Below are 27,932 nucleotides of genomic sequence, written 5' to 3'. Positions count from 1 at the left end.
TTTATAGTATAGTCTGAAGTCAGGGAGCATGATTCATATATATTTAAGAAACCAGATCATTTATCATGCAGAGTTTACCACAATTTGGATTTTGTCTGCCCTTGTTCTCTATATTTCCTTCATATAAACTATTAGTTGGCTTTATCTGATTCAAGTTTCCTTATTTTATTTATTTATTTTTTAGCAAGACTGTTTTGTAAAAGGTTTTGTATTGTTCCATCAGGAGGCATATAGTGTCTGAAGGTTTCTTTTTGTGATGTTAATAGCCATTGATGCTTAATGCCTAAATTCATTGGAGGTTGCAAACAGTAATATTTTAATTCTAACATTCTTTTTTCACATAGTAGCTGGAATATTTCTATAAAGAGAAACATTTCCTTATCTAATATTTGATTACTTAGTATTGTTCAGCTAAGAAAGGTAGGATAAATCCTTTCCCTTTATTTACCCATTAAAAAAAATAAGTTAGTTTTCTAGATGGGAGGAATTTTTTCATAACGTATATGCATATCAAATTATCACAATGTACACTTTAAATATCTTGCAATTTTATTTGTCAATCATACCTCAGTAAAACTGGGGGAAAATGAGTTACTTTTCTCAGTATTCCAGTGGTGGCCATTTAGTTGTTTTTTGCTATTATTCTGAATTCATTATTTTTAGTGATGCTCAAATTGTCTCCTCATTGCCAGTGGTAGTCTCTATAAATTGGCTTCTCTATGCTTTTAATCTTCCCTTAGTCTGAAATCCTTGCTCCCTTGTCTCAAAACATTTGGCTGTTCCCAAAAATCAGATATGCTCTCTCCAAGGATGAGTATATGCCATCATTGAGAATAGGAAGAAAAAAAAAGGAAATGGGCACCAAAAACGCTCCCACAATTTGGAGCAATGGAATATACTTAGTCTTCTATGATAACTGCTTAGAGGGAGAGAAGCTCATTTAGATGAGTTCAGTTCAATACATTCATTTTAGAAAACCAATTCAATTACCCTATTATCAGAACTCTTACATTGTGTTTTATTTTGGTAGGACAGTGTAGTCAAAAAAAGTCAATGCTTGATTTTAAGTATATGTACATGAGTAATTACGCCCATTTCCAAGTATTAAGCACCATGAACTGCTGCTGGCTGACCAAGTCAAGGGCATGTGTCAGTCCATGTCTCTGAGCCTCCTTAGCAGTACATGGGACAGCCTACAACCAGTTCCATTTGGTGTACCATTGTTAATTGACACAGTTATGTCTGCTGCCACTGAGGTCTTTATACTTCACACCTTCAACGAAAACCTGTTGATCTCATGGTCAAGGGCAGCTTTCCAAGTTTTCTAACTCTCACACCTGTGAATACTCAGTCTCCACTGTCCATTATCATCATGAATACCTTTACTTTGACACTGTAACAAAAATCTGAATTTAAATTGCTGAATAAGAGGAAAAAATGTACTATGACCTAATAATAAAAAATATTTTTACTAGAGTTACTGTAACTCATAAAGTCAAGTTTGATTATAAATTTGGTCTTTGATTTGCATTTACGCTTCTACAGTGGTGGGGGGGAAAACCATCATTCCTGTGTCTGTACAAAGGCACCATGGCCACTGATTGTTTTCCTAGCAAGCCTTGCTTGTCTTAAAAAAAGAAAAATTGTCTTTTACAAATAAAATTCCAAAGGAAGAAGCACTTAACAAAGAATTTTTCTTTCACAAATGTTATGATTTGGGTATAACAAGCCATATTGAATCCATTGGGTTTTTGGTAATAGATTTCAAAATACTTCATAAATGTAAATAATATGATGACTAATGGGTCAAGTAAAGTTGGAACATTTTAAATGAGAAAATAGCTGGAACAGTTTTCAGGAAACTTTTCCAGTTGATGTTTGGTCCCCCACAAGGTGTGCATTAACATAAACTTAGGGGAATCACCTCTGGGGCTTGAATTCCCTCTCTGATTTCATTATTACAATATGATTCTTTTCCTTTCACTATTAAGTCATCTCTTAGGGTGATGGGAGCATAAAATAAGTGTAATTTATTTGTATTTGTCTAATCTCCTTTTAACTCAATAATCATTCCATCATTCTGTTTCCTGGTAGCTGTTCAGAAAGTTTTGAAGGGTAATTAAAGTCTAATAATTGACAGGCATGGGTTTACTTGGTAACTTAAAGATATAGAATGTGTTCTGGGGATGGTGAGAAATTAGATTTGGCAGAGAAATAGATGACTCAGCTGGGAGATTCTCTATTACTACACATTCTTAAAATCTAAACATTGAAAGTAATCCATTTATTAAAGTTCATTGAGGATTATGAAAAAAATTCTAAACCCTTTAAAACAAGAATCTGATAATAATTGGAATAAAATCCACATGAGCCATCTATGCCTGGTTCTTTATCCAGTCCTAGTTCCAATTCTTGTAAAACATCATTTTATATAGCTCCCACTGTTTCTGTTGAATAAAACTTTTGTAGTCCTTTAATGTTTTCATCTTAATAATGAGGTTAGTGTTTTTCATCAGTTTTTAAAAGTATGAAAGAAGACCAGAAAATACTCAATTTTTATTTTTTTATGTTTATAAATGCCAAATTTGTTTGCATAATTTTCCCATTTGTAAAAATAATTGTGAAAATAATTTTCCTATCATTTTGAAACTACAAATTATTTACAATAATTTTCTACCCCAAAAAGTACCTGACTAGTTCAAGGATGTAAAAGTCTAGAGACACTGGGGAATAAAAGTAACAATACAAATTTGTTGAATTATCAGATGTAACAGTGACTTCATGATTTTAATTGAAGGATTCACACATGCTGATGGACTTTACACAGCAATGAAGGGGGCTGTTGCATTTGTGGTGTTTCTCATTCTGGTGCGTGCTGCATATCTCTTGGTGGACCTGGTACTTTGAAAGGAATACCTAATATTACAGTATAGCCTCATTTTAGCTCTGCTTTTTGGGCTCTTGACCTGACTTGCCCAAACAGGACTGCCCCAGTCTCTCTGTGTAAACATAGGCTGTGTTTTGCAAGGAATGTGGCTCAACACTCAAGCTCTCAGGGGGTGTGAGTGGGGGACTTGTGGCCTAGTGGAGGGCACCATGCACAGAGGTTGCACTGTATGCAAACAAACATACAGAAACCATTTAAAAGGTAAATTATTTAAATGTTTTAAATATCAACTTATTTCTTACAGAAAGTTAACATAACACCTGTATTGTGCTATATATATAGCTCTAGTAGATTTTTGAACTTTCCAAAAACTTTTATCTGCTGCTGTTCAGTGACTGAGAGATTGCATTTGTACTCCTAGGTTTAAGATCACTCAAAGAATGAAGTTTTCATGCACACGTAACAGTTTGACCTAACCACACAGGAAAGATAGATCAAGTGATCAAAGTGTCCAAATAAGAAGCCCTCCTTTATCAATCCAGTGTTTTAGGAAAGAGTCATTCAGGAACCATCCCACAAAAAGTTAACATTAAAAACTTACATTTCAATTCACTAAGCAAAAGAAATATATAAGAAATGTAAATAATTAAACTTCAAAATGATTTTTTAAAATTATCCTGTAGCATTTATTCTTCTGAAGTTATTAAAGTTTAAAATCACACTGACACTTTTGGAACAAACTACATGAGAGACAGAGATACAAGATACTGGTTCAGATTTTCTTATTCATAAAATTTGTTGAGTCCTGGTTAATTGTTACATATAAACTAGTGACCTAATAGAGATTCATGACTTAAAAGAACAAGACAGGCAATTTTACGTAGTTATATATTTGTCATCTCCATTTTGAGCTATTAAACTCGTACTGAATAAATACTGGGAGCTGTTCTTGATGTTGCTTTGGGAAATTGATCTTTCTGATTTCAGACTTTTCAAAGTTATATTTAGTAGAATAAGATAGACAATATAGCTCAAATAGAGTCATAGTAGAAATTCACAAATATGATTAGATTTTAGTACACATTTCTTTTTCTGAATTATCAGCATTTGACTTCTACTGATAAAAAAGAACCTTCTTTTAAAATTTATTTTGTAGAGCCAAGTCACATGAAAGAATATATTCTCTCTCATAATTAAACTACTTTATTATTTTTTTAACATCTTTATTGGAGTATACTTGCTTTACACTGGTGTGTTAGTTTCTGCTTTATAACAAAGTGAATCAGTTATACATATACATATGTCCCCATATCTCTTCCCTCTTGCGTCTCCCTCCCTCCCACCCTCCCTATCCCACCCCTCTAGGTGGTCACAAAGCACCGAGCTGATCTCCCTGTGCTATGCAGCTGCTTCCCACTACCTATCTATTTTACATTTGGTAGTGTATATATGTCCGTGCCACTCTCTCACTTTCTCCCAGCTTACCCTTCTCCCTCCCCATATCCTCAAGTCCGTTCTCTAGTAGGTCTGTGTCTTTATTCCCATCTTGCCCCTAGGTTGTTCAGGACCTTTTTTTTTTTTTTAGATTCCATATATATGTGTTAGCATACGGTATTTGTTTTTCTCTTTCTGACTTACTTCACTCTGTATGACAGACTCTAGGTCCATCCACCTCACTACAAATAACTCAATTTCGTTTCCTTTTATGGCTCAGTTTTATTCCATTGTATATATGTGCCACATCTTCTTTATGCATTCATCTGTTGATGGACACTTAGGTTGCTTCCATGTCCTGGCTATTGTAAATAGAGCTGCAGTGAACATTGTGGTACATGACTCTTTTTGAATTATGGTTTTCTCAGGGTATATGCCCAGTAGAGGGATTGCTGGGTCGTATGATAGTTCTGTTTTTACTTTTTTAAGGAACCTCCATACTGTTATCCATAGGGGCTGTATCAATTTACATTCCCACCAACAGTGCAAGAGGATTCCCTTTTCTCCACACCCTCTCCAGCATTTATTGTTTCTAGATTTTTTGATAACCATTCTGACCGGTGTGAGGTAATAACTCATTGTAGTTTTGATTTGCATTTGTCTAACGATTAATGATGTTGAGCATTCTTTCATATGTTTGTTGGCAGTCTGTATATCTTCTTTGGAGAAATGTCTATGTAGGTCTTCTGGCCATTTTTGGATTGGGTTCTTTGTTTTTTTGAAATTGAGCTACGTGAGCTGCTTGTAAATTTTGGAGATTAATCCTTTGTCAGTTGCTTCATTTGCAAATATTTTCGCCCATTTGAGGGTTGTCTTTTCATCTTACTTATGGTTTCCTTTGCTGTACAAAAGCTTTTAAGTTTCATTAGGTCACATTTGTTTATTTTTGTCTTTATTTCCATTTCTTTAGGAGGTGGGTCAGAAAGGATCCTGCTGAGATTTATGTCATAGAGTGTTCTGCCTATGTTTTCCTCTAAGAATTTTATAGTGGCTGGCCTTACGTTTAGCTCTTTAATCCATTTTGAGTTTACTTTTGTGTATGGTGTTAGGGAGTGTTCTAACTTCATTCTTTTACATGAAGCTGTCCAGTTTTCCCAGCACCACTTATTGAAGAGGCTGTCTATTCTCCACTGTATATTCTTGCCTCCTTTATCAAAGATAAGGTGACCAGGTGACCAGGGCTTCCCTGGTGGCGCAGTGGTTGAGAGTCCGCCTGCCGATGCAGGGGACGTGGATTCGTGTCCCGGTCCGGGAAGATCCCACATGCCGCGGAGCGGCTGGGCCCGTGAGCCATGATCACTGAGCCTGCGCGTCCAGAGCCTATGCTCTGCAACCGGAGAGGCCACAACAGTGAGAGGCCCGCATACCACAAAAAACAAAAACAAAAACAAAGATAAGGTGACCATATGTGTGTGGGTTTATCTCTCGGCTTTCTATCCTGTTCCATTGATCTAAATTTCTGTTTTTGTACCAGTACCATACTGTCTTGATTACTGTAGCTTTGTAGTATACTCTGAAGTCAGGGAGCCTGATTCCTCCAGCTCCGTTTTTCTTTCTCAAGATTGCTTTGGCTCCTGGGGGTCTTTTGTGTTTCCATACAAATTGTGAAATTTTTTGTTCTAGTTCTGTGAAAAATGCCAGTGATAGTTTGGGAGGGATTGCACTGAATCTGTAGATTGCTTTGGGTAGTATAGTCATTTTCACAATGTTGATTCTTCCAACCCAACAACATGGTATATCTCTCCATCTATTTGTATCATCTTTAATTTCTTTCATCAGTGTCTTATATTTTCTGCATACAGGTCTTTTGTCTCCTTCGGTAGGTTTATGCCTACATATTTTATTCTTTTTGTTGCAATAGTAAATGGGAGTGTTTTCTTAATTTCACTTTCATATTTTTCATCATTAGTGTATAGGAATGCAAGAGATTTCTGTGCTTAATTTTGTATCCTGCTACTTTACCAAATTTAGTGATTAGCTCTAGTAGTTTTCTGGTAGCATCTTTAGGATTCTCTATATAGTACCATGTCATCTGCAAACAGTGACAGCTTTACTTCTTCTTTTCCAATGTGGATTCCTTTTATTTCTTTTTCTTCTCTGAATGCTGTGGCTAAAGCTTCCAAAACTATGTTGAATAGTAGTGGTGAGAGTGGGCAAACTTGTCTTCTTCCTGATCTCAGTGGAAATGGTTTCAGTTTTTCCCACTGAGGACAATGTTAGCTGAGGGTTTGTCATATATGGCCTTTATTACGTTGAGGTAAGTTCCCTCTGTGCCTACTTTCTGGAGGGTTTTTAACATAAATGGGTGTTGAATTTTGTCGAAAGCTTTCTCTGCATCTATTGAGATGATCATATGGTTTTTCTCCTTCAATTTGTTAATATGGTGTATCACACTGATTGATTTGAGTATACTGAAGAATCCTTGCATGCCTGGGATAAGCCCCACTTGATCATGGTGTATGATCCTTTTAATGTGCTGTTGGATCCTGTTTGCTAGTATTTTGTTGAGGATTTTTGCATCTATGTTCATCAGTGATATTGGCCTGTAGTTTTCTTTCTTTGTGACATCTTTGCCTGATTTTGGTATCAGGGTGATGATGGCCTCATAGAACGAGTTTGGGAGTGTTCCTCCCTCTGCTATATTTTGGAAGAGTTTGAGAAGGATAGGTGTTAGGTCTCCTCTAAATGTTTGATACAATTCGCCTGTGAAGCCATCTGGTCCTGGGCTTTTGTTTGTTGGAAGATTTTTAATCACAGTTTCAGTTTCAGTGCTTGTGATTGGTCTGTTTATATTTTCTATTTCTTCCTGGTTCAGTCTCAGAAGGTTGTGCTTTTCTAAGAATTTGTCCATTTGTTCCAGGTTGTCCATTTTATTGGCATATAGTTGCTTGTAGTAATCTCTCATGATCTTTTGTATTTCTGCGGTGTCAGTTGTTACTTCTCCTTTTCATTTCTAATTCTGTTGATTTGAGTCTCTTCCGCTTTTTTCTTGATGAGTCTGGCTAATGGTTATCCATTTTGTTTATCTTAAAGAACCAGGTTTTAGTTTTATTGGTCTTTGCTATAGTTTCCTTCATTTCTTTTTCATTTTTTCTGATCTGATCTTTATGATTTCTTTCCTTCTGCTAACGTTGGGGATTCTTTCTTCTTCTTTCTCTAATTGCTTTAGGTGTAGGGTTAGGTGGTTTATTTGAGATGTTTCTTGTTTCTTAAGGTATGAGTGTATTGCTATAAACTTCCCTCTTAGAACTGCTTTACCTGCATCCCATAGGTTTGGGTCGTCGTGTTTTCATTGTCATTTGTTTCTAGGTATTTTTTGATTTCCTCTTTGATTTCTTCAATGATCTCTTGGTTATTAAGGAATGTATTGTTTAACCTCCATGTATTTGTATTTTTTACAAATTTTTTCCTGTAATTGATATCTAGTCTCATAGCGTTGTGGTTGGAAAAGATACTTGATACGATTTCAGTTTTCTTAGATTTACCAAGGCTTGATTGTGACCCAAGATATGATCTATCCTGAAGAATGTTCCATGAGTACTTGAGAAGAAAGTGTATTCTGTTGGTTTTGGATGGAATGTCCTATAAATATCATTTAAGCCCATCTTGTTTAATGTATCATTTAAAGCTTGGGTTTCCTTATTTATTTTCATTTTGGATGATCTGTCCATTGGTGAAAGTGGGGTGTTACAGTCCCATTCTATGATTGTGTTACTGTCAATTTCCTCTTTTATGGCTGTTAGTATTTGCCTTATGTATTGAGGTGCTCCTATGTTGGGTGCCTAAATGTTTACAATTGTTATATCTTCTTCTTGGATCGATCCCTTCATCATTATGTAGTGTCCTTCTTTGTCTCCTGTAATAGTTTTTGTTTTAAAGTCTATTTTGTCTGATATGAGAACTGCTACTCCAGCTTTCTTTTGATTTCCATTAGCATGGAACATCTTTTTCCATCCCCTCACTTTCAGTCTGTATGTGTCTCTAGGTCTGAAGTGGGTCTCTTGTAGACAGCATATATACGGGTCTCATTTTTGTATCCATTCAGCCAGTCTATGTCTTTTGGTTGGAGCATTTAATCCATTTACATTTAAGATAGTTATCGATATGTATGTTCCTCTTTTCATTTTCTTAATTGTTTTGGGTTTGTTATCACAGATCTTTTCCTTCTCTTGTGTTTCCTCCCTAGAGAAGTTCCTTTAGAATTTGTTGTAAAGCTGGTTTGGTGGTGCTGAATCCTCTTTAGCTTTTGCTTGTCTGTAAAAGTTTTAATTTCTACGTGGAATCTGAATGAGATCCTTGCTGGGTAGAGTAATCTTTGTTGTAGGTTTTTCCCCTTAATCACTTTAAATATGTCCTGCCACTGCCTTCTGCCTTGCAGAGTTTATGCTGATTGATCAGCTGTTAACCTTATGGGGATTCCTTTGTATGTTATTTGTTGTTTTTCCCTTGCTGCTTTTAATATTTTGTCTTTGTGTTTAATTTTTGATAGTTTGATTAATATGTGTCTTGGTGTGTTTCTCCTTGGATTTATCCTGTATGGGACTCTGTGCTTCCTGGACTTGATTAACTATTTCCTTTCCCACATTAGGGAAGTTTTCAACTATAATCTCCTCAAATATTTTCTCAGTCCCTCTCTTTTTCTCTTCTTCTTCTGAAACCCCTATAATTTGAATGTTGGTGTGTTTAATGTTGTCCCAGAGGTCTCTGAGACTGTCCTCAATTCTTTTCATTTTTTTTTCTTTATTTTGCTCTATAGTAGTTATTTCCACTATTTTATCTTCCAGGTCACTTATCCGTTCTTCTGCCGCAGTTGTTCTGCTATTGATCCCTTCTAGAAATTTTTTAATTTCATTTATTGTGTTTTTCATCACTGTATGTTTGCTCTTTAGTTCTTCTAGTTCCTTGTTAAACATTTCTTATATTTTCTCCATTCTATTTCCAAGATTTTGGATCATCTTTACTATCATTATTCTGAATTCTTCTTCATGTAGACTGCCTATTTCCTCTTCATTTGTTAGGTCTGGTGGGTTTTTACCTTGCTCCTTCATCTGCTATGTGTTTCTCTGTCTTCTCATTTTGCTTAACTTACTGTGTTTGGGGTCTCCTTTCTGCAGGCTGCAGGTTCGTAGTTCCCATTGTTTTTGGTGTCTGCTCCCAGTGGCTAAGGTTGGTTCAGTGGGTTGTGTAGGCTTCCTGGTGGAGGGGACTAGTGCCTGTGTTCTGGTGGTCGAGGCTGGATCTTGTCTTTCTAGTGGGCAGGTCCACGTCTGGTGGTGTGTTTTGCGGTGTCTGTGGCCTTTTAATGATTTTAGGCAGCCTCTCTTCTAATGGATGGTGTTGTGTTCGTGTCTTGTTAGTTGTTTGGCATAGGGTGTCTAGCATTGGAGCTTGCTGGTCGTTGAGTGGAGCTGGGTCTTGGGGTTGAGATGGAGATCTCTGGGAGAATTTCCCCATTTGATATTATGTGGAGCTGGGAGGTCTCTTGTGGACCAGTGTCCTGAAGTTGGCTCTCCCACCTCAGAGGCACAGCCCTGACACCTGGCTGGAGCACCAAGAGCCTGTCATCCACACAGCTCAGAATAAAAGGGAGAAAAAAAAGAAAGAGATAAGAAGGTAAAATAAAATAAAGTTATTAAATAAAAAATATTAAAAAATAATTTTTTAAGTAATAAAAAAAAAGAAAGAAGAGAACAACCAAACCAAAAAACAAATCCACCAATGATAACAATCACTAAAAACTATACTAAAAAAAACAAGAATAAAACGGACAGAGAGAACCCTAGGACAAATGGTAAAAACAAAGCTATACAGACAAAATCACACACAGAAGCATACACATACACACTCACAAAAAGAGAAATAGGGAAATATATATATATTGTTGCTCCCAAAGTCCACCTCCTCAATTTGGGATGATTCGTTGTTTATTCAGGTATTCCACAGATGCAAGGTACATCAATAAACTACTTTGGATGGTGCCAAACTGACCTTTGCTTTTGAGTTTTACTGGTTTAACTGACTCTAGCCAGCTGTTAAATTAGAGCCTCCAATTTTCATCTACCACACTTTTTTGTATTAGTAAGATCAGGAATTGTCCTATGGCTTCCGTAACCTTTAGGAGTAGCATTCCATCTTTTTCACCTTTTGCAGAAAGGCCATCCTGATCTCACAGTTAAAGGTATTAGCGTAAGTGTTCTATTTCCTTGTTGAAGGGGCCATGGAGAATGAAAAGGAAACCTGAAAACTTACCCAGTACAGAGTTGGTTAACACTTAGGCCTAAGGTGAGCTTCCCCTACACATAAGGACACATTCCAACCCTTTAGCCTTTTGAGAGACATATGTGAGGGTAAAAAATAAATGGAGTGGAAAAAATTGTCCTGTCATGCATATGACAAAGTCATTGAAATAATTTTATTTTTTAAATTAATGTGCAGTAAAATTGTCCTTCGTTGGTGCACAGTTCTGTGAATTCTAATGAATAGATTCGTGTAACCACTACCACAGTCAAGGTACAGAACAGTTCTACCATCTTAAAAAACTCTCATGGTATTCCTTTGTAATCACACCTCCCCCTAAATCCTAATCTATGATAATTACTGCTCTCCATCACTTTAGGGTTTTTGTTTATTTGTTTTACCTTTTTGAGAATATCATACAAATGTAATCATACAGCAGGTAACCTTTTCAGACTGGCTTCTTTCACTCACATACTGCCCTTGAGATTCAGTCAAGTTGTTGTATCTATCAGTAGTATCAATACATTCCTTTTTATTGCTGAGTAGTATTCCATTTTGTAGATGTACCGTAGTTTAAGAATTCATCCATTGAAGGACATGTAAGTTGTTTCCAATTTTGGTGATTATGAATAGAGCCACTTTAAACATTTGTGTATAAGTTGTTGTGTGATTGTAAGTTTCAATCCTCTATGATAAATACCTAGGTGTGGGATTGGTGGGTCGTATAAGTCATAAGAAATTACTAAAATGTTTCCAAATAGCCTGTATCATTTGACATTCCCACAGCAATGTATGAGAGTCCCACTAGTTCCATATCCTCTCTGGCAGTTTGTGTTATCAGTATTTTTTATTTTAGCCATTCTAATAGGTGATTCGTCATCATTTTTATTTGCACTTTTCTAATTACTAGTGATGTTGTATATCTTTATATGTGCTTATCTGCCATTCATATATCCTTTTGGTAAAGTGTCTATTCAAGTCTTTTGCTTATTTTAAAATTAGCCTGTTTGTTTCTTATTGTTGAATTTGAAAGTTTTTTGTATATTCCGGATACAAGTCTTTTGTCAGATATGTGACTTGCAGATATTCTCTCCCAGTGCATAGCTTGTCTTTTCATTCTCTTAACACTGCTTTTTACAAAGCAAAAGTTTTTAGTGTGAAGTTTTTTCAAATGAATCATGCTTTTTTTGGTACTGTATATAAGAATTCTGCCTAACTTCAGTACTCATAGATTTTCTCCTGTTTTCATCTTAAAATGTTTTATATTTTACATTTTATATTCAGATCTATGATTCATTTTTAGTTAATTTTGGATATAGTATAAAGTTGAGTTCAACTTTTTTCTTTCTTTTTGCAGGGGGGCATGAGGATGTATGACACTATTTGCTGATAAAACTCTCTTCATTGAACTGCCTTTGCAACTTAAAAAAAATATCGTTTCACAATATTTGGTTGGCCTCTATAATCTGGATTCTCTGTTCTGTTCTACCGATATACATGTATATAACTTCTCCAGAATTATACTGTATTGATCATAGTAGCTTCGTAGCAAGTCTTAAAATTAGGTAGTGTAAGTCCTCCAATGTCATTCTTCTATTTCTATAGTGTTTTAGCTATTCTAGTTCCTTTGCTTTCCTGTATACCTTTTAGAATCAGCGTTTCTATATCTACAATAAATACTGCTGGGATTTTTATTGGAATTGTGTTAAATCTATAGATCAATTGGGAGAGATTTTATATCTTTACTATTTTGAGTCTTCCAATCCATGAATATGTTATGTATACAGTATATCTCTCCATTTACTTAGGTCTTTAATTAGTTTTCAACATATAGATTCTCTATGAGTTTTATCAGATTTATACCTAAGTATTTATTTTATTTGGAACTTTTATAAATATTATTTTTTGTTTAAATTTTACTCCAACTGCATATTGCTGTTTTGTAGAAACTCAACTGATTTTTTTTTTTTTTTTTTTTTTTTTTTTTGTGGTACACGGGCCTCTCACTGCTGTGGCCTCTTCTGTTGTGGAGCACAGGCTCCGGATGCGCAGGCTCAGCGGCCATGGCTCACGGGCCCAGCCACTCCGCAGCATGTGGGATCCTCCCAGACTGTGGCACAAACCCGTGTCCCCTGTATCGGCAGGCAGACTCTCAACCACTGCAGCACCAGGGAAGCCCTCAACTGATTTTTGTGTAGTGGTCTTGTATTCTAAAATCTTGTCAAGTTCACTTAGTAATACTAGGAGCTTTTCTGAAGATTTCATGGAGTTTTCTACATGGACAATCATGTCATCTGCGAATAGACATCATTTTATGTCTTTCTTTCCAATCTTCATGCCTTTTATTTCTTTTTCTTGCCTTATTGAGCTGGTTGGGATCTCTAGGATTAAATACAGAGTATGAGTAGTGAGAATGAATATCATTGCCTTGTTTCTGGTCTTAGGGGAAAAGCATTCAATCCTTCATGATTAAGTATGACATTAACTATAGGTTTTTCATCTGTGAACTTTATCAGGTTAAGGAAGTTTCCATCTATTGACAGTTTGTTAAGAGTTCTTATCATAAATGGATATTGGTTTTTTAAAAGCTTTTCTGCATCAATTGATATGATCATGTTTTTTTGTTTTGTAAACTGGTAATACCATTACTTTGATTGATTTTCTAATATTGAACCAGCCTTGTAGTCCCAGGATAAACCCCTCTTGGTTGTGGTATATTATTAGTTTCTTATGTTACTTGATTTTTTTTAATTTATTTGGAGGATTTTTATTTTTATGTCTCTGTTTTTTAGGGATATTGGTCTGTAGTTTTCTTTTACTGTCTTTGTCTAGTTTTGGTATCAGTAATGATGGTTTCATAAAATGAATTTAGGAGTATTGTCTCCTATTTTCTGTGGTATAAGAAAAAGAAGGAAAAACTGAGACATTTTTCTTAGTCCCTGTGGGCATTAGGAATTCCCTTCCCATTACTGAAGCCAGAAATAGAGGTTGTCCCCTACTACTCCCTCTATCCACACCTGATGCCCACCTCCAGGTTTTGGGCTGCCCCAGGCTATGGAATATCAGAAGAAAAATGAGAAACTCACTACCTTTTGGTGGTATTTTAAAATCTAGTCATCTTCCCCAGTCTACCTGTTACCATTTACTTTTCAAAATCCTCAAATAGCTGCTCTGTGTAGGTTTTTTTTGTTGTTTGCTTTTGGGGTGTTTTTTTGTTTTTGTTTTTAATTAAGCTTTGTGCTTATTTTTTTTAATTTATTTTATTTATTAATTTTGGCTGCATTGGGTCTTTGTTGCTGCACGCAGGCTGTCTCTAGTTGTGGTGAGCAGGGGCTGCTCTTTGTTGCAGCGCACAGGCTTCTCACTATGGTGGCTTCTCTTGTTGCAGAGCACGGGCTCTACAGTGCAGGCTCAGTAGTTGCGACGTGTGGGCTTAGTTGCTCTGTGGCATGTGATATCTTCCCGGACCAGGGCTCGAACCCACGTCCCCTGTATTGGCAGATGGATTCTTAACCACTGCGCCACCAGGGAAGCCCTCTGTATAGGTTTTTTAGCTGTAATCTCTCCAGATATTATAGCTGTATAAAGTGGGAGAGACAGGGCTCCATCTTTCCTGGAACCCTGAAGTAATTTTTAAAGAGAGGGAATTGGCAACTAACAAAGAGAAGAGCAAAGTGTATTAGATATTTTTGCTCTGGGGGGAAAAGGTGAAAGAAACTAGGCCTTGAAACTTCATTTATGATCACATTAGAAACAGGAAATATTATGTGGGTAAATATGCATATGGAGTTTGTGTTAGTTTTTTATTGATGCATAACAAATTACCACAAATGTAGTGGCTTATAGCAATACAAATTTATTATCTCAATCCTGCAGGTCAGAAGTCCAGTTGGGTTTAGCTGTATTCTCTGCTCAGAATCTTGCAAGGCCAAAATCAAGGTGTCGGTTGGGCTGGGCTCTAATCTAGAGGCTCCAGGGAAGAATCAATTTAGAAATTCATTCCATTTGTTTGCATAATCCAGTTCCTGTGGTCATAGGACTCACGTCCCTAATTCCTTGTTAGCAGCTGGCCAGTGCTTCCTTCCCTCAGCTTTAGGGTGCCCATTCCTTCTCACATGACCCCTACCATCCTCAAAGCAGCAATGACATATCATAGACCCCTTCTCACGTTTCAAATCTTTCTGACTTCCCCTTCTGCCTCCTTCATGTACTTTTTAAAGGGCCTGTATAATAGATCAGGCCCACCAGATAATCTCTGTGTTAAATTCAATTTACCTGGGATTTTTATCACACCTATAAAATCCCTTTCAGCATAGCAGTACCTAGATTAGTGTTTGATTCAATAACCAGGGGAGAGGAATCTTGGGAGAAGGGGGTCATCTTCAGAATTCTGCCTATCACAGAACCAGATTAGAAAGTTTCAGGGTGCTCCAACATGAACTGACCAAACATGTACTTCATGCTGAGTTTGAGGCCCAATGCTAAGTATTAAAGGTGAAAAATGTACACTCAAGGATCTTCTCTATTGGTGAGAGACATAATCTCATAAAAAGATACTTATGCAGGGCCAGCTTTGTGGAACTACTTCTTGGAGAACATGCTGAGCAGTATCCTGAAGATTATGCATTAGGCAAAGAAAAGGTATATTAGACAAAGGAGCAACATGATCAAAGGTCTTGTGGTATGACATAGCATGGGCTGGGGGGAGTGGGCTCTATAAACTCTTTGATATTTCTGGAGCTTTAATATTTGAGGTGAGCAACGGCTGCAGATAAGGAAAGGCAAGACCTTTTTTTCCATTCTAAGGAGCTTCATCTTTTATCCCATAGGTAAAGAAGAGCCATTAAAGAGTTTTAAGCAATAGTGAGCCAATCAGGATCACATTAGAAACAAATCATTTGGAAATTACTCTGGAGACTGGATTAACAGGAATCGGTCTAGACAGAGAAACCTTTTAGGAGGCTTTATATTAGCTGAGCAATATCAAAGGCATGGAGGGAAAACCTGGGGAGTGGCTGGAATGCTCGAGAGAAGGAAATTGTATTCAAGCAATATTTTGGAAGTAAAATTGACAGAACTTAATCACTGAGTGGGTTTGGACCAGGAAAAGAGGGAATGAAATGAGTCAAAAAGTCAGATTTTTTATTTGAGCCAGTTGGTAGATTAGAGTCATTAACTGAGACAGGGAATATAGCATGTGTGAGAGGAGGTAATGGATTGTTCTGGATGAAGTGATTTGATGAGCCTGTGGGAGTTCAGTAGGAAGGAAAAAATCATTCATTTTTTTTTTCCTTCACTACATCATAAAATGTTTGTTTTGTACTTCCTGTGGACCAAACAGTAGTTTCGGCACTCAGAATATTAAGATGTAGAACAGTCCTTATTGTTCAGGAGTTCACAGTTAGCTGGACTATGACAGATACCTAAGCAGTAACTATAAAAATAATATGAATAGGTACCTGATGATGGTACAATAAACAGGACATTCTGAAAGCAGTGGATGAGAGGCACCTCACTCGGCCTCAGGGGTCAAGAAAGACTCCCTGGAGTCTTTGAGACTCAAGGACTGAGTCTCAAAGGCCAAGTTAGACAAATAAGCAGAGTTATAGCTTTTCTGGTTTTTTGTTTGTTTGTTTCCTGTGTCACTGGGACTACCATACCTGAGATACAAGGATCCATATTGAGATAGTAGTCAACATCTCTCATATATACCATTCCGTGGATGTTTTGCCAGTTTACAGTCGGGGAAAAGGGATCCCTTAGGCTCAGCAGTTAGTATAGGTGGATATTTGGGCAACTTCCTGAGTAGGTCAATAAACTGTTTCTATGGCTACTTCTGACACTTAGTTTCAATCTCACATTATGAATCCAGGCAAAAGCAGGCAGCTTCTGGCCCCAACATCTGAGTCTTCTTTCTGCTTTGCTTTGTCTTATTTTCCCGTTGTTGCTATCATCTGTTAAGATTGTTTGTTTTTTTCACTGTGGTAAAAGGTGGTATTATTTTCTGTGAGGCCACAGAATTTCGAAGCCCTCATAAAAGAATTTGCAGGCAGAGCCGGACAGTGTATGAATCATTTGAATCATCCAATTTCCCTAAAATATTTGCCCACCAGCCTCTTTGAGTACCCCAAATTCTACAAGTCAAAAATAATTCCTTTCAAAAATGGTGCTGGTATAGGGGCTTCCCTGGTGGCGCAGTGGTTGGGAGTCCACCTGTCGATGCAGGGGACACAGGTTTGTGCCGCGGAGGGGCTGGGCCCGTGAGCCATGGCCGCTGAGCCTGCGCGTCCAGAGCCTGTGCTCCGCAACGGGAGAGGCCACAACAGTGAGAGGCCTGCGTACCGCAAAAAAAAAAAAAAATGGTGCTGGTATAACTGGATTTCTGCATGCAAAAAAAAATTAAGTTGGACCCCTACCACACAAAGCACAAAAGTTAATTCAAGAGCAATCATAGACCTAAATGTAAGAGGTAAAACTACAAAACTTGTAAAAGAAAGCATAACTGTAAATCTTTGTGACCTTGGGTTAAGCAATGTTTTTGTTTTGTCTTGTTTTATAAATTTATTTTATTTGTTTATTTTTGGCTGCGTTGGGTCTTCGTTGCTGTGCACGTGCTCTCTCTAGTTGCGGCGAGCGGGGGCTACTCTTCGTTGCGGTGCATGGGCTTCTCATGGCGGTGGCTTCCCTTGTTGCGGAGCACGGGCTCTAGGCACACAGGCTTCAGTAGTTATGGATCACAGGCTCTAGAGCACAGGCTGAGTAGTTGTGGCTCATGGGTTTAGTTGCTTCACGGCATGTGGGATCTTCCTGGGCCAGGGCTCAAACCCGTGTCCCCTGGATTGGCAGGCAGATTCTTAACCACTGTGCCACCAGGGAAGCCCCCTAAGCAATGGTTTTTGGATATGACACCAAAAGCACAAGCATAATAATAGATCTGTTGGACTTCACAAAACTTAAAAACTTCCATGCTGCAAATCATACCATCCAAAAAACTGAAAAGACAGTCCACAGAATGGGAGAAAATATTTGCAAATCCTATATCTCATAGGGACTTGTATCCAGAATATATCAACATAAAAGACTCATGCTATTTAATAAAAAGACAAATAACCCAATTTAAAAATGAGCAAAGGGTGTGAATAGACGTTTCTCCCAAGAATATATACACATAGCCAATAACATTAATGCTCAACATCATTAATCATTAGGGAAATACACATCAAAATCACAATGGGTTACCACTTCATACCCACTAGGATTGCTGTAATCAAATATGGCCCAGCAATTCCACTTCTAGGTAGATACCTAAAAGAATTGAAAACATGTTCACAAAAAAAAAATTTGCACATGAATGTTCATAGCAGTATTATCCATAATAGCCAAAAAGTGGAAACAACCCAAATGTCCATAAACTGATAATGGATAAACAAAATGTAGTATATCCATATGATGGAGTATTATTCAGCCATAAAAAGGAATGACATACTGGTGACACTTGATTCAACACAAATGAACCTTAAAAACTTTTACCATGTTAACTGAAAGAAACCAGACACAAAAAGCCAGATTTTGTGCGATTCCATTTATATGAAATGCCCAGAATAGGCAAATCTATAGAGACAGTAATTAGCTTACTGGTTGCCTGAGTGCTGGAAGTGGGGAATGGGTAGGGACCACTAAGTGGCATGGGAACTTTTTTTTTCCCCTGGTGGTGGTAATAATGTTCTGGAATTAAATAGTGGTGATGATTATACAATCTTGTGAGTATACTAAGAACCATTGAATTGTGTACTTTAAATAGGTAAATTGTATGATATGAGTTAATATGTCAATAAAGATGTTAAGAAACATAATTCCTTTAAATTAGGGTGTTGTTCTGTTTAAACGAATGTAGGGAGCAGGGAACATTTTAGTATTGCAGAAGGGTGACTCAGATGTCTGACCCTTTCCAGTGGACAACTGGCTAGAAGCAGGACTCTCAGAGTTTGCTTAGCCTGATTAAAGAAACACCAGGAAAGGCACACTTAAAAGGGATGGTAACCTGAGCGAGCCTGGGTAGCCAGGAGGAAACTCTAAGGTGCTGACGTCTGAGGAAGATGAGAAGAGGTCCTCCTATTGAAAACAGACAGAATATTAACTTAATCTCCTTGATAACTTTGCTCTTCCTAGCTTCATCTGTGATTATGTCTTTATTACATCAGGCTCCAGTGAAAAGAATACTTGTTAGGTTCAGTTAAACTCAACCATTTATTGAACACATACATATGAGAAACACACTGTGCCAGGCACTGGGTATAAACATGAGTGGCATGCTCTGCCTTGACAACCCTTACAGTCTTATGTCTTATTGATAATAAAAACAGAAGTGAGAAGGCAAAAACAGAAATGATAGGGCCTAGTTAGTTTTAATGTCAGGTGACTAAGTGAGTAAGTGGCAAATAAGGACAACATCCAGTGGATGATACACGTAAAATGGATTTTAAGAAATCTCAGTCTTACATTGGATGAGATATTTGAAACTTTATCAACGCAGAGTCCAAGGAAAGATGTAGGGACTCTTCTGGGTTTTAGTGGGTCACAGAGGGGAAACAAATGCATATACTTTATCAGAGAGTGGTAGGGGAGGCTACTTCAGTTAATCAGTTGGACAAGTATTTATTAATACCAGTGTTCGTGTCAAACATTGTGCTGGGTACTAAAGGAAGCCCTTTTAACCTTGGAAGAAAGAATGTCAGTTCATTAACAAACTGGAAAGGCTGCTTAATTTTACCTCAGAGTGGGAGGGCAGAGGTAGATGTCCGTGTGTGGCCTTTGCTCTGTCGGGAACAGACAGTCACATGGATTGAGACAGGAATGTAGGCATGTAAGTAGTCCAGGGAAACTGTTCCTTCAAGTAACTATATGGAAAGGTTAGGTGGTAAGTAAAAGAATTATAACATCTGACATCCTAATGAGTCCACAGTACAGGCGTTGGGAAACTGAAATAGGAGCTTGACAGGGAAGTAAAGGCTTATTTTCAATAGGAGAGCTTCAGTAATTTTCTTATCCTTTTCAATTCTATAGCAGACATCAACTTGGATATATCAAAGCCTTTGAAAGCAAACCTGAGTTTTACCAAGCTGGATCAGATAAACCATTTTTTAAAGAAGATACAGAGTGCACACAGCAAAGAGACCTCAGCCCTGTCAGACACCATGCTGAATAAGGATGAGCTTCCAGCCTCCAAATGTTACCGTGGAAAGTTGTCTAAGCTTAAAGTTCACGGTGATGGAGCACAAAAGATTCCATTTCAAGAAAACGTGTGGAGAACGGTTTCCTGCTTTCAAAAAATTTCTGTTCATACTACTCAGATTGTGGTCTCCATGGAAACTGTCCCCCATCCTAATAAACCGTGCCTGTTAGCATCTTTATCAACCCTCAATGGAAGCCTTAATATCAAAGCAGCGCAAAAAGTGCCTGGTAAGTCACAGAAAAGGGGAGAGGGAGATGACAATGACTTGTTAACATCTAAAACTGCATAATGTTGAAGATTTATATTAAATGAGTTTAAAAGTTTCAAGAGCCATTAGAGATTGGGAACATTTCTGGTTTTTTGCCTTATTTTAAAGAAAATGGTATAACAAATCAGTTAAGCCTAAGTATGTTACTGCGGTAAACTAAACCGTTCCTATCTACCTCTTCAGGCATGTTCCTACAGATGTCTTTGTAACTGTTCATTCCTAAATTTCTTTTTACCTAAAATAGCTGTAGTGGAAGAACAGAGTATGTGTCAAGTTTTGTGAGCCATTAGAACAGTAGCTTTTAAAGTGTGGTCTCAGAAGCAGCAGCATCAGCAGCATCTGGGAACTTGTTAGAAATGCAGATTCTCAGGCTCTACCCCTGACCTCCTGAATCAGAAAGTCTGGGCATGGGGCCAAGAAAAGTGTGTTCCAACAAACCCTACAGGTGATTCCAATGTGCTACATTAAGTTACTGGTAACAATTTATTTAAAAAAGAAAAATTGCTCTGGTGGCAGGAATGCTGCACAAAATGTGATAGAAGCCAAGGTTCAACTTTGAAAAGACAATGCCATTGAGGACTATCAGGCAGCAACACGTGCAAGGAAAGGCCATGCTTCAGTGCCTGGCTGAGCAAGGGAGCCGTGGACTTGGCAACTGAATGTCCTTGATGGGTGGAGAGGTGAGAAACTAACAGGCAGTGACATCTACATTTTCCTCCTCAACTGTTATGTGCTTTTTCACACTGAATCAAAAAGGGTAGGCAGAAGGAATGTGAGGGGAAGAGAAAAGACAAGGTACAGGTGGGGAATAACCATTTTCAATCACAGAAACTGCTACTGTTAAAGTTCAGGGCATGATGCCAGAAATTTTACTTTGAAAGTAAAAGTAGCAAAAGGAAAACATTTTTTTCCACTTTAATTTTCAGGAAAGAAGTGGGGCTAGAGGGATAGTGCTGGGGATAAAGTAAATCCTGAAACTAGGCAACTTAGTTGCTTACCAAAGAGTAATTAAGTGGCAGCTGGAGACTAACTGTATAGCCAGTTTGGGCACAGTAGTTGAAGAGATAAAGAAGGGGTTTTGTAGTTGAGAAGTATGAATTTTAGGCCAAAAAAATAAATGATTGATTTCTTTCTCATCAGAAATATTTGTGACCAAGCCAGCTAAAAGCACTGTATTTTTTTTATTGTCTTAAAAGTTGGAAATGAAAAATGTAAGGTCCGTGGGACATGAAAGACTATGAAGCACTGGAGGCTACAATGTCTGATTTATCCACAAATAAATTACAGCCCAGACAACACTGGGGCCATTCCCACGCCTTTTCAGTTTTACCTTAATCATAGCAAGGAAAGGTTAGGACTCAAACAGAATGAAAGCATTTAACATGTACTGTACTCAATTCTAGGTCCTTTTCTTTATTCATCCTCGTTTCTTGTTTCATTCATTTGCTACTCATATTTTATCTAATTTTAATAGTGTCTATTCTCAGTAAATATCTCTAAAATATAATTTAAATCCTCTCACTGAGCTTTACAAGATAGTAGATTCATTCTGGTTTTGTAACTTGTTTTTTCCCTTTATGCTAGTACCCTTACGCCTTTTACAGTTATACTCTTAAATCTAGTTAAATGCAGAAGTAGAAACTATAGCTTTGACTCAGACATACTTGGTATAACTCTACGTTATGTAGTGTCCTGCAAATGTTCTAAAGTAGTTATTTGCATCAACTAATCAGATCAAATTGAAATTAGCCATTTAATTAATAGAAACAGTTTTATTATGAGAGTATAACAAACACCAAATCTGTTTATTCTACATTTCTGCTTGATGTGATGGCATGCTCAAATGTTTAAAAGATAACAAAGTCAGCAAAATAATAATAAATTATAATTAAGTGAAGTAACATGGCAAGTTCTAGTTATTGCTGTAGAATGTTTTCTAGGAAATTATAATTAAGAGATTACTACATATTTTTCAGAAATTGATTTTTAACAAAGGAAAACTTTTTAAAAGTAAAATAAAATTTAATCTTTGAACATTAATTTCATTGTATATTTGCATATCTTAAAAATTCATGCTTTGCAACTTGGATGAAATATATGCAAATGTTTACTTAAGGTATATTTTTGGTAAGTGGTAAAAAATATTTCCCAGCAAAAAAATAAAATAACCCTCCTACCAGTAGTCATATTTCTTTTTGTATTTTTCAAGTGACATCGCTCTGTATTCAACCCAAAATTTTTCTAGTGTATCTTTGAGTTCAGTGGAGTTAATGTCAGATTTTTATAGTTTGACTCTAATACAGTTATACTGAACTGTGTCTTTGATTTTACAGTTTATGTAACTATTGTGACCATCTGCAGCAGCTGCACTTTTCAAATTATTTGCTGAACCAAATTGAGCACAGTGACAAAAGTAGTCATCTCAGATGTACTATTAAACAGAGAAAGAAAAAGGAGCATTGCCTTGGTACAGCATAGCCATCTGCTGTACAGATGTTATTGTATAGAATGACTTAAGATAAAATAATTGTAGAAAATTTTCATTAAAACCTCAACAATTTGCACTTGTTTATGCGAATCTGCATAACTCCCCAATGAGACAACACACTTGGGGTTTCTTTGGTTCTCACTCACTTTTTCTTTGATCCTTTTTGATGTGCTGACTTTAATAAACACAGTCAAAAACATTGTGCAAAAAACATCATGGAAAAAACTACAAAGGAACAATTATAGCAGCAGAAACTACTCTAATCCCTAACTTACGCAAGCTATTTTTAGTGAAATATTTTTTTTAACACTCTTTATATGACAATGTTATATAAACAGGGTAAAGCTGTCCTTTCCAGATGAGTTTTAATTTAGGAGCTGAAATAGATTTGTAATGCTAGAGGAATCTTATGTTCTAAGTAATATTTAGAGAAACACAATTGGGAATGTGTTGTAGGCATGTTTCTTCACTTGTGAAAAGTACAAAAAATATTTGAGTTTGCCTAACGATTATATTTTTTATCATCTAAACCGACATAAGGTTATGGGAAGTGTATGTGGAAAGGGAATAATAAAAGAATGAAAGAGGAAAGTTAATATTCTCCCCAAGACATTGTCAATACATTTAAATATGAAATGCTTTTATGTTCATTTACTGGGTTTTACAACAAAATATGTACAGATTATTCACCGAAATGTTTTCATCATTTGAAACAAAACGAAATGGTTAAATATTTTCCACTTAAAAAAAATCCTTGAGTTCTTCTTAGCCTCCTGTACTATTCTGTGGCCCTAAACTATCCAAGTTTCAAGGAACATGGGGTTTTTTTAATTCCACTCTGCAGATGCTAGTGTAACAGTGACTTATAATAACCTAACTCTTATTTCTGCTAGAATACTTATGTTCTCCCATGTGTCTGTGGTAAAATGGCCTTAAATTTTAAAACTTTACATACAAGATGTAATGCTTGTATTTTTTTAAATTGGTGTGTAATTGCAAAAATCTCTATGATTGTGTATAATATTGCCAAATTTTCTATGATTATGTTATTGATAACGAAATTAATCTTGTTTCAAAATCATATCTTATTTTCTGAAACATTTTAAGGCAGATATTTCTTTTGCTAGCCATTAAATCTGTCCCATTCTGTAGTATGTTCTTTTTTAAAAGTAGCCTTCCCCACCCCCCCGCACACACACACACACACACACACACACACACACAGTCTTTTTTGCTGTTTGAAGTATAGTGTTTTGGAGAAACCTTAAGTATATAGCTATAAATTCTGAACCAGCAGTGTAGCACTTTGCACAGGCAGGGTGGGGAGTGAGCTGCAGACTTTAGCTCTCCTTGTCAGAGTAAATTATGGCTCTATTAGGGCGGCACTTCTTAGATTTCGGCAAACAAGGGTACACAATTCAGGCTGTGAAATAGCTGTGCTTTAGGCTGCCTTGCTCTTTCTTGGGGGCACGTCGATTAGCAAACTCCATGTAGATAAGGGAAAGGGAAATAGGATATGAACAAGTTAGGTGGCACAAAGGGTTGGGGAAAGAGCCTAAGTGAGGCCATCTTGGCTGGCATTTTAGTCAGAATTAGGGAAAAGTTGCAAGAATCCCCTTTCCATAGGGAATTAGGGGACTTTTCATCCATACAGAAAGCAATGAGTTGAATTCCTAGTCAAAGAGCTGTGGTTTAAATAACTTTCACTACCCCAGCCTCTGTCATCCAGATGTACTTATCTTTGTGTATAAACAAAAGTAGGAAGAAAGAAAGCATAACCACATTATTTTTCATGTATACAAATGCCTCTTTTCATGTTGACTGAATTCAGGACCAGTAAAAATGTAAAGAACCTAGAGTTCCTTTTCATGTACTGAAAAGTGAAAGCAGGTTATTAATTGATACAAAGTGGAGCTCCAGCTTTTCATTCCAGAGTCAACTGGATCTCCTGAGGAAAATCTCCTTAAGGCGTTGTCATAGCCATTGGATGCTGCAGAAATGCAAGTAAGCCTGAGGGGAAGTAAAACATTAAATTATATATGACTACCTAAAATAATATATTGCAATAACAAGCCATTTACAACACCCCAAAGACTTTTGTTACTTTTAGAAAGAAATAGCATCTTTTTCCAATGCCTGAACAATAAGAAATGAATTCTTTGACTGTTAAAGCCAGAGGACAAACTTAACTTTTAAACAGCCACTGAGGATTGAAGTGGAAGTACAGTTTGTAGACAGCTATACAAATCACTAACAAACCTTAATGAATATTGGGTGTGGGCATCAGGGTCCTGTCATTTTTGACACTGTGTCTCAAGTAGCTTAAACCCAACACTCAAGGAAAGGTGGAGACCTCACTGGGTCTGTTAACATCTGGGGTTTTATTTGTCATTTTGGCCATACCCCGCAAGCGCAAAAGAAAGAGTAAAAGGGGATTATCTTGACAATGAAGTGAGTTACTGAATCTTCTGATAATGAAAAGCAGAAGAATTCTAATGCCTTTCTATAGTCCCTGAGGTAGAGGTGCGTTTATAGTTTTGCAGAAGTAAAATGTAGGCAGGCGGAACAGATGGCCCAGAGTCCGTGTAACCTGACACCCCTCATCCCAGAACTGAGGACCACTATTAATCCTGGTCAGATTCCCTCCTATTACTTTATAACAAGGTTCAAAGTTGCTACTGATGAACTGGCCTGTCCTTTTTTTACTCTTAAATTACCTGTGGATTACTGATTTTTTTTCAAAATTGATATTTTTCTGTGCGTAATGGTGGACTATTGAGACATTCAAAAAAGGTAAAATAGGAAGTTCTAAAAATTGAATGGGAAATAAGTGGAAAAAGTAAAATTCTCATAACTTTTTTTCAAAGCAATATTCTATATTTATTCTCTAGTACAGCGGGAAATAAAAACCGTAAATGTATAAGACATTCTCTTGGAAAGTAATTTTCTTGTCCTCTCTCTTAGAAATCGTATGCAATGGAGAAGAAATCCCAACATACAAGTTTTAGTCTCCCACCTGTAATTGTTATCAATAATATATGTTTAGACAGAATTTTGGTCAATAATAAGCAATGTTAATACTACTATCTTAGAAATTATCTTTTTTCACCCCCTCAAAAAGAGAGGTAAAAAATTAAGAATGTTTGATATTTTTAAAAAACTCACTAGTAGGGGCTTCCCTGGTTGCGCAGTGGTTGGGAGTCTGCCTGCTTATGCAGGGGACGCGGATTCGTTCCCCAGTCCGGGAGGATCCCGCATGCCGCGGAGCGGCTGGGCCCGTGGGCCATGGCCGCTGGGCCTGCGCGTCAGGAGCCTGTGCTCTGCAACGGGAGAGGCCACGGCAGTGAGAGGCCCGTATACCCAGAAAAAAAAAAACAAAACTCACTAGTAGATATATGCTGTTCAGGCATATTTATATGGTCACTTATTTTTTCTTGTTTTGTTTAACCAAATTATATTAATTCAGTCTTTACATCTTTCATTTGGAATATTTAAATTTTTCTGTGCTAAAGGGTCTATGTGGGTTTTTTTAATGTCTGTTACGTGATTTTTGTTCTTCGTGTACATTTTTTCTGTGCTGTGAGGTTACTATAGCTGTTTGGATTTTAATGAGAAGCCTTTAAATACATAGGATAGTAACTTCAGAAATTTAGAAGGTAACCACTGGGTGAAATTTCTGATGTGCTAATTTCCAGGCTGCCTGAAAAGTAAAAATCATCCAATAAGCAGCCATCTTCGGATGTCAGAGCACTCTCATGTGCTGTGGCACAGTGAACATGATGTACCTGCCCAGCCTTTCATAGAGGGAGATGAGCTCATCTCAGAGAGATAACCATCTCTGACTTTTTCTTCTGATTAATCACCGACCTGAACTCCATTTGAACCTTGTTAGACCAAAAACAAGTAGAATTCCTGGCCCAAACTATAAAATATAATTAAGCCCTTTTGAAATGATGTGTAAAAGAACATTGCTGTACCCCCCACTTATAACCACTACCACCACCGCAACCAATAAAGTTAAATCAAGCACTGCCTGTAATGGATTAAAATAATAAATGTTCCTGGATTTCAGTGTTTGAAGTACTTGAAGAAAACAGGCTCCCAGCAGCCTGGGTAGCTGAATGCAGGAGAGACATTTATTAATGACGAGTTCAAGGATTTGGCCTGTTTAAGATCATTACTTTGTGTTTACCATGGGTTACACATCTCTTATATTTTTATACAGCCCACATGTGTCTACATGCAATAATGAAAGCTTTTTTTTTTCAACAAAAGAATTGTTAATTGTGTAAATATGGTTCTCTTGGGGAATGTGAAGTCTTCCTAAGACTCTGCTCCCTTCTAATGAGAAATCCAGTACAGTTATTAGACTCTCCCAAGTATACCCACCTTCAAATCTTGTCTCCAGCTAGATTAGTCTTTCCCCCTATTGTTTTTAGTTACCAATTCCAAACTTAATCTAGACTGCTAGAAAACTGTTGGCCTCTGGTTATGTATTTTTTTAATTAATTTATTTATTTTGGCTGCGTTGGGTCTTCGTTGCTGCTTGCGGGCTTTCTCTAGTTGCGGCGAGCATGGGCTACTCTTCATCGCAGTGCGCGGGCTTCTCATTGCGGTGGATTCTCTTGTTGCGGAGTGTTGACTATAGGCATGCGGGCTTCAGTAGTTGCGGCGTGTGGGCTCACTAGTTGTTGCTTGCAGGCTGTAGAGTGCAGGCTCAGTAGTGGTGGCACACAGGCTTAGTTGCTCCGCAGCATGTGAGATCTTCCCGGGCCAGGGCTCGAACCTGTGTCCCCTGCATTGGCAAGTGGATTCTTAACCACTGCGCCACCAGGGAAGTCCAGGTTGTGTATTTTAGAATTGTGTTCCATTGCGCTAGACTTTGTGTGCTTATGTACTATAGAAAAAAAGAATCAATGCTTTTTATTTCTTCTCCTAGCTTTAACACAGATATGGGAAAGAACCATTTTTCTAGATTTAGATACATTTGAGGTGAAAAAAAGGGACAACTGGTAAAAATTTCCCATATACGCATATTAAAACAGTATTCCTTGGACAGGAGAAAAAAGGGCATTTGAGACAACAAAAATGCTATCAATGAAAATATCTCACTGTGAAAATATCTCACTGTGAAAAATGCTATTGGAGAAGAAAGTTTCCAGTCCTAGCAATTAAATACTAGAGATCTTTTTCTTTTTTTTCTTTTTAAATTTTATTTATTTATTTATCTATTTTTGGCTGCATTGGATCTTCTTTGCTGCGCTCGGGCTTTCTCTAGTTGCGGTGAGAGGGGGCTACTGTTGGTTGCACTGCGCAGGCTTCTCAT

At 37.2% G+C, this 27,932-nt stretch overlaps 1 protein-coding gene across 14 annotated transcripts in view; it reads left to right on the top strand.

Annotated features, from left to right (window-relative positions):
• VPS13B (vacuolar protein sorting 13 homolog B) overlaps positions 1-27,932 on the top strand; it is a 795,150-nt gene that overhangs the window by 589,226 nt on the left and 177,992 nt on the right. For 13 of the 14 annotated variants that reach the window (XM_089898526.1, XM_089898529.1, XM_089898532.1 and 10 more), the window contains one exon: positions 19,682-20,077. In XM_089898526.1, the coding sequence (XP_089754652.1) occupies positions 19,682-20,077 (396 nt within the window). The remainder of the gene's footprint in view (positions 1-19,681; positions 20,078-27,932) is intronic. The other variant, XM_089898530.1, reaches the window with a different exon arrangement.

The sequence above is a fragment of the Delphinapterus leucas genome, chromosome 17 (assembly GCF_059928025.1).
Source record: "Delphinapterus leucas isolate spDelLeu-1000000601 "Yukka" chromosome 17, BTC_Dleu_Yukka2, whole genome shotgun sequence".
NCBI lineage: Eukaryota > Metazoa > Chordata > Mammalia > Artiodactyla > Monodontidae > Delphinapterus > Delphinapterus leucas.
Note: the sequence above shows the minus strand (reverse complement) of the source record. Positions and strands in the feature narration are given on the sequence as shown.